Here is a 7,194-nt window from a genome sequence, read left to right on the forward strand (position 1 = left end):
ATCATTCCATCTATCCTCATTCAGGGTACTGAGCAGGCAATATCCCCAGTATTCCGAAACTTGTAGAAGTTATAAACAGATACGTTGACATAAGACTGGCACAGTGTTTCTCGTGTCCATGCCATGAAAAATGAATTAACGTTTCAGGTTACTGTCAAATCTCATCGAGAAGAATTTATGAATATGGGGATGGCGTTTACTGGTGCTAGCATGCTGTGGACAAACCGATGTCACTCAAAACTTGCAGATACTGTTCTTTCTCAGAATCCTTCATGTCTAATTCTTTCCTATATATTGTTAACCACATATATATTTCCCAAGAGAGACCTTTTCGAAACATCTATCACATAGAGTATTTATTGATATATATGAATGGGTTAGAGCTCTGCAAGTACACAAAGCAATGATAAGCTTGTGTAAAATGGCCTTGTGTGCCTATTGTTTTGCATCACGATATTACCGTTGCCACAAGTCTGAAAGAGCTGCAAAGCACTTCATTCCCAGTTATTATGCCTTTACTGATCACAAAGATACGTCGCGTTGTAGTATTTCTCAGTTATTTGACATGGAACTGCTTCCGTGGTCTTGTGGTAGAGCGTCCACCCGGCGACCGAAAGGTCCGGTGTTCGATTCCCGGCCGCGTGATACCAAAAGACGTTGAAAGATGAAACTTTTTGTTGTCCTGCCTAGCGTTTGGCTAAAATGAGGACTTTTCGGCTCGACGTCAGTATACTGTCGCTAACTACAATGTTTATTCCTAATACGGGATATTTATAATCCCAAAACACACTCGCGTGATAATATCTATTTACTATCAGTAAAACTACAACTGAAAAGAATCGTCGACCGCTATCAAAACAAAAGTCATTCGATTTGGACTTGGAGCATATTACTAGCAGCAAACTTCATATCAAATCAGAAGAATCTGACGACCGAATTGTGTCCCAACATCAACAAAGTAATACGATTATCGAAAATCATGTTTGTGATTTTCAAGATCAACTTTCGTCAGGAGAATACCGAGTTTTTCACTTGCATAAGTACAATTTCGTTCATTACACTGTCCTGACGTGACCTTATTTGGACTGCCTTATAGCTGAGCAGTGACATCCGTCATGTTTCTATTGGGACATCGGCACGTAAGCCAAGTTGTAACATCATTTAAAAATCGACGTTTCATTTCGGATTGTGATGTAATTACTGTTTTTACTGTTCTATGATATGGAATTTTGTTTCACAAAAGTTTCCCCGAATGAATCACGAAAACAGAATATAGGTTCTAGCAGTGGGAATGATTTTGAAAATATGCCATATTCGTTGGATCACATGCTTGTTGTATGACCGTGCAATGGATGTTCTCTTTTCACAAAGAAGGTTCGCGCTTAGCATGTACATGTTCATGAATATGCTTATCGCGAACCTTCTGCGTGAAAAGAGAACATCCATTGCACAGTCAGACTTCGGTCATTATCTGAACCGATGTTTTGTTTTATCCTTTGCTGGACGCGAGAAATGCCATCTTGGATTGATTGTTTATATTCTACCAATGTCCAGATCTCGATTTAAAATTGTTTGTTATCATAAACATGATAAAATATGAATGCAAAATACGATGCATGAGATTCATATCTAATCTTACCTTAAGAAAGAATACATAAAAGGGGTGTGTTTTGTGTCACTGGGTTTAACTCTATTCAGGGTCATGGGTGATCGTTTTTGTGACTGCTTTTAGATTTACAAACGAACAAAAAGTAGTTTCAGCCAATCAAATTACGTAATTAATTATTGAGCCAATCATAATTACCAAATAGTTAATTCACGATCCCTCTCCAGATTTGGGTAATAATTGAATCTATCCCCCAGCCACCATAGATAATTACATTAGGTGTGCTCGAGGTCAACACCTGAACATATTTCACATGTGTACACACAAAAATAACACCACATGGCTCATAGCTCCTTTTGCTTCAGGGATCAAGATTTGGGGAAGGGAATACTTCTCAAAGTACCTACAGGGGCGTCTGACATCGACTGCCATGTTGAGCCTGTATGTGCTGAAGATAGGACACTGATTCTGGATGAGTTTTCCCGGACAGATAATGACATGATGGTCAGTGATCTGTACAGGGTCGTTGGGAATGGTTTCCCTCAGGTAAACAATACACCATACAAACTCCAGCTACCCCTGCACCTGCCATCCACAAAGCTAGACAAAAGAGATCTGTTGCAATTCATGGTCTTCAAAAAGTGGGAAGCGTGGACGTCTGATGAAGCTAATTATGAGGTAAAATAATAAGAAATACGACATAAATCACCTAATAATAATTGCAGAGTTATCCACTAAACATATTGCAGTATGATATAACAACACAGAAGAAATCGTCATCAAATTTCGTTGTTACACCTATTCTATGTCTGGACAAATACACACACAATCATGTTACACTTCACTGTTTTGCATGGTCTTTGCCCACAGGATGATCTTGCATGCTTTCAAGTAGAGAATTTACACTACTTCGTGGTGTATGCCAGGCAGCGTGGAGAGGTTATCAATATCACACCAAGAGGATACACATTCGTTTCAAGCAAAGATCAAAGGATTCGAGTCGAAGTACCAGATGGAGCCGTGGACACGGAAATGACTATTTCCATCCAGGTATAGACAACATTTGTGGCTAATTATATGAAGCTAATATTATGATATAGCATCTAGCCTATTGAGCATGAACAAGTATAAACTGCCATATTAAAAGGAATAAATAAATGCGAATAGTGAAATTGATCATGAAAAAGGGAATATTAAGTGCGCTTCTTTCTCGGGCATTTGAGTCTGTGGATGTTTCTTCAGATTCAGCCGACCAGCATGAACAGACTGGAATGGTACAGAGCTTATGACCCGGGCGTTTGTGAGGGAATATATGCTCTATCTGACATACTATCTGTACGATATGCAGTTGATAGAGCTTTCAATAAACCCGCGGAGGTGGAACTGCCAATTGAAGATACTGGATCGGACGAGGTGGAGGTAAAATGGTTGAATGTCGAAAATGGGGTTTACAGTGTGTCTTCGGGTGACCATGGAATAAGCAATGGATCTGTGAGAATGTCACACGGCACTACCGGTACAAACAGGTATGCATTAAGGCAAAACCGTTAAGGTACATCATACGTTGAATTGTATAATGTATTTTCATTGTGAAAATCTGATTAAAGTTTGACTATTTGGGATTTCATTTTTGTTTATATTTGAAATGGAAATAAAATACGAAAATACCACGAATTTAAGTTGGAGTATTCATCTGTCAAGAAAACGTCCTGAAGTCTTCATTCACAAACTATCAATATACTAGTAACTGTCTGAAAATAGATTATGCTCTATATTGTATAACATGGAGCATATTTATGTATATTTTGCAGTTGCCAAGCTACACTTGTACGCCCAGGGGTGAGCGATGACAGATTAATAGAATGTGCCATGTTGCAGAGAAATGAGCTCAGCAAATGCAAGATTTTAACATTTCTATCGAGAGCTGCAGGAATTAACTGTAAGTGTATTACTATTGAAGTGGTGGAATCCCCAAATGCTGGAAGCAGGGTCAGGTATAGACAGGAAAAAGGATTCCACGAAATCAAACAAAGCAGATCGCCAGATATTGACGTTTTACGGGATGAACGGATCAGGATATCCTTTTCTGGTAATATACAACTGGTGGATAAAAGAGAAATGAAAAATCTTACTTTTCAGTACACATCAACATCGGAAGAAAACTTTGTGGACATGAGAATAAAGAGAGTGGGTTTTATGCGTAGGGTGTCATATGGCATAGTGACAATTAAGATTGGGTCAGATAAGTGGCATGAGATTCACTTTTATGTAGATTACCCATTGGATAAAACACTAAACCTCAATAAACAGACTCAAAGCAAAGACAGAGATCATATCAAGGAAGCTGCTAACAACTATATCAACCCTGGTAATGCTCAAATTCCAAACAATCAAGTAGTACTGAATGCCAGATATGATATTAATTATCCCACTGTACAGACAGACGCTGCAAGGGAAGCTACTGTATGTGGTGGGCATCTTAGTGACATAACAACTATATACACTACAGCAGTCAGCACGCCACATATGAGTGCATCAATGCGGGGACATACTGTTGGCTCTGTGAGAAAACATTCTCTTAGTGAAGCGTCAACTAAACAACGGAAAATCAGTCATACGTTATCTGTGACACCGAGTCCCGCTACGTGCATTAAAAGCCATGGTCATTTAGCCAAAGATTTTGACAGTCTGACAGCGTTCAATGATTCAACGTCTGGGATTTTCACAGAGGAACTTACCATCTCCCCTATGTCCAACAACAGAGAAGATGCTAGTGCCTGCACACCTCTGAAACAGAAACCTAACAGAAACGTACAGAAACGCAATATGGTAGGTACACCAACATTACCTCTCCCTAAAATTCTAAATCCCAGGACATCAGTCAATGAGCATCACCCATTACAGCCAAAGGTATTTTCACGAAACCACACAACTCTTACAAAAAGCAACATGCCAGAAAGACAACTCCATACACCACATTTGGGAAGCAATATTCCGGGAGTGGCTGGTGATAAAATGCCTCGGAGAATTCTAACAAGAGATGAAACAAGCTTTTCAATCAACCCTAGACATGCCTTTGAATTGCAATGTTCGACCAAGGATAAAAATAGCTGTAGGAGGAAGTCGACACTCGCTGACACCCTCACAACGCCAGACACTGAACACAACCATGGCATCCAAAGAGGACACAAGAAACCTAGTGCCAAGTTACCTCCTATAGCAGTCAAAGAACCAAGAGGACCTACCAAAGCCTCATCCTTTGGAACTCTTGGTGAGCTTTATTCATATTTAAAATGTTTTCAGTATGCTTTGTTGTTGTGGAGCCTAAATTATCTATGTTGAGATTCCGATTATTTTAAGAGCATGTGTTTTTGATTCATTATCACATAGTTATGATAACAGGTGTTCGTGGAGGTTAACCATTAACAAATATATTTTGATATGTGAAAGTGCATCGATATCTTTTACATACTTTCTTAATGTATATATGTTTTAGATATGTTTTTGACTGTTCTAGGCAATCCACTCCTGAGTGAGAGCAGTCTGCTGGGACTTAGTCATGCCCTCACGACTCCAGAATGGCAACAGGTCATGGTAGATTTAGGAATGGGATCTGACAACATTACAGTCATTGTTGAAAGAGCAATGAGAGAAAACTGGGACCCTCGCTTCAAGCTTTTAATGGCATGGTATCAAAAACACTCGGGTAAAGCAAATCTAATGAGAAATATGGAGGAGTCAATGAGACACATTGGTCGGGTTGATATAGCAGAGAAGATAAGACGTGCGCGTCGAGATAGAAGACCATTCAAAAAGGACACTTTTACTTCTCACTAACGCGTTGGGATCTAATTGAAACAACATTTGTATTGAAACATACTCCGAAATAGTACATCAACAAGTGTCTTCAGTCGAGATCTTCCTACAGCTTTGCATCATATGGCATTAAAGCCGGAACTCTCTGAGTAATGATAGCATTACTAAGTGATTGCAAGAATTGGTATGTAGTTACCATACGTGAATGTAAGACTTCTACTACAGATAGGCTTTTTCAAAGCTCTTAGGACTGAAACTGGTTCACTGTAATCAAATCTGAACTTGAGACAAAAGGAAAAGTGAAATTCCATTTTCATTCTTGAAGAAATATTAGACATGACCCTTTCAATTTCTTCAAAACTGAATATATGCTAACCTTTTAGCTTATGTACGTCATGCGTCCAGATCCTGCGAGAATCGCATTGGTGGTAACAATATTTTCGAAATTATATTTTGTGGATGGAAGTTGTCCGCGTTGCGAAAGAAAAACAAAGTCTACATATTATTTTTACTGATAAAGTGTCACAAAGCAACGTCTTTGATATCAATTACCTTTCACATTTATTTGTATGACTTCATTTCTTGGGAATCTGATAAGCAATCTTTACGTGCAAGCCATGGCGTTTTCAGGGGTTTAACAGGGAAGTTTATGACACATGTTGTTTCTAAAATCATTCAAACGAGGTGAATTTTGAAATAAGTGACAAATCCGGTTTCCTTCTTCAAAGGAGGTAAAGCGGGTGCATGTGTATCGGCAACAGACAAGAAGTCGACAGATTCGATGGAGAAAGTGTCATGATGTGGGGAACCGTCTTTCATGGACTAGTAACAGATCTTGTTCATGTCTACGGCAACAGAGCAAGTGTGCGTCACGTTGTCCCGACTCTGCAAGCACCAGGTGCAACTTGTCGCAGGCGCACCAGGCGCAGCTTGATAATTCCCGTCCCCACACAGTTTCAAGAGGGCTTAGAACAATAATGTACTACCGTGGTAGTCAAGCTAACAAGATCTTAACCCAATTGAGCATCTGTGGGATGAGCTTGACAGACGTTTACGTCAACGTCAACCAGGACCACAGAATTTGCGGCATTACGCCAAGCTGTGCTGGAAGGATAGGGGCGGTGGCGTAGCCTAGCGGTTTAAGCGTGAATATTGCTAAAAGTGGCGTAAAACCATACTCACTCACTCACTGTGGAAGAACAGACTGTCATTCCACAGGTTTCTTGGTTCCATGGTCAGGCATCTTCCCGAGGCAAGAGAGTTAACTGACTATACAGTTTCCACCCATGACGAACTAGGCTGGTATAATGGAGTTACATTTTAGCTGGACTAACGAGTCTATGCATAATCCAATTAAAATCGCGCAATGAAATCATAATCCGGTTCGTAAACTATATTGCAGATTTCGGTCGATTGCAGGATTTCCAAAGCATGTGCACCACCAACTTGTTGTCAACAGATATTTTCCAAATCTGTTCATGTTTTTAATGAAGATGCATGCGAGAATTGATGCACTTCGCGATGTAAGACCCTTTTTATTACAATATAGATCTTGATTATCGATCAGATCGTCTTGACTGGGCGCCGCCATTTTGTTTGAAACAAAACAACACTTGATGCAAGTGATGAGAGAAGGTGGAATATGACTGGTCCATATGAGAGGCTTAGAAGGGACATAACTCGTAATAATCACTGGTGGCGCTACGATCGAGTCCAGGAATTCGAGCCTTGGCCGGCGAGGGTAGAAACTGGACTTCAGAAATCAGTTAACT

At 39.9% G+C, this 7,194-nt stretch overlaps 1 protein-coding gene across 1 annotated transcript; it reads left to right on the forward strand.

The window, feature by feature from the left end:
• Window positions 1-1,945: 1,945 nt before the first annotated feature.
• LOC125380027 lies at window positions 1,946-6,780 on the forward strand. The gene is made up of 5 exons (XM_048395999.1): window positions 1,946-2,284; window positions 2,477-2,656; window positions 2,849-3,132; window positions 3,418-4,877; window positions 5,124-6,780. Exons 1-5 carry the CDS (start codon window positions 1,946-1,948, stop codon window positions 5,441-5,443), a joined length of 2,583 nt encoding a protein of 860 aa, XP_048251956.1. The 3' UTR covers window positions 5,444-6,780.
• The last annotated feature ends 414 nt before the right edge of the window (window positions 6,781-7,194 follow it).

This window comes from Haliotis rufescens, unplaced genomic scaffold, assembly GCF_023055435.1.
Source record: "Haliotis rufescens isolate VD_foot unplaced genomic scaffold, xgHalRufe1.0.p SCAF_15, whole genome shotgun sequence".
Taxonomy (NCBI): Eukaryota; Metazoa; Mollusca; class Gastropoda; order Lepetellida; family Haliotidae; genus Haliotis; species Haliotis rufescens.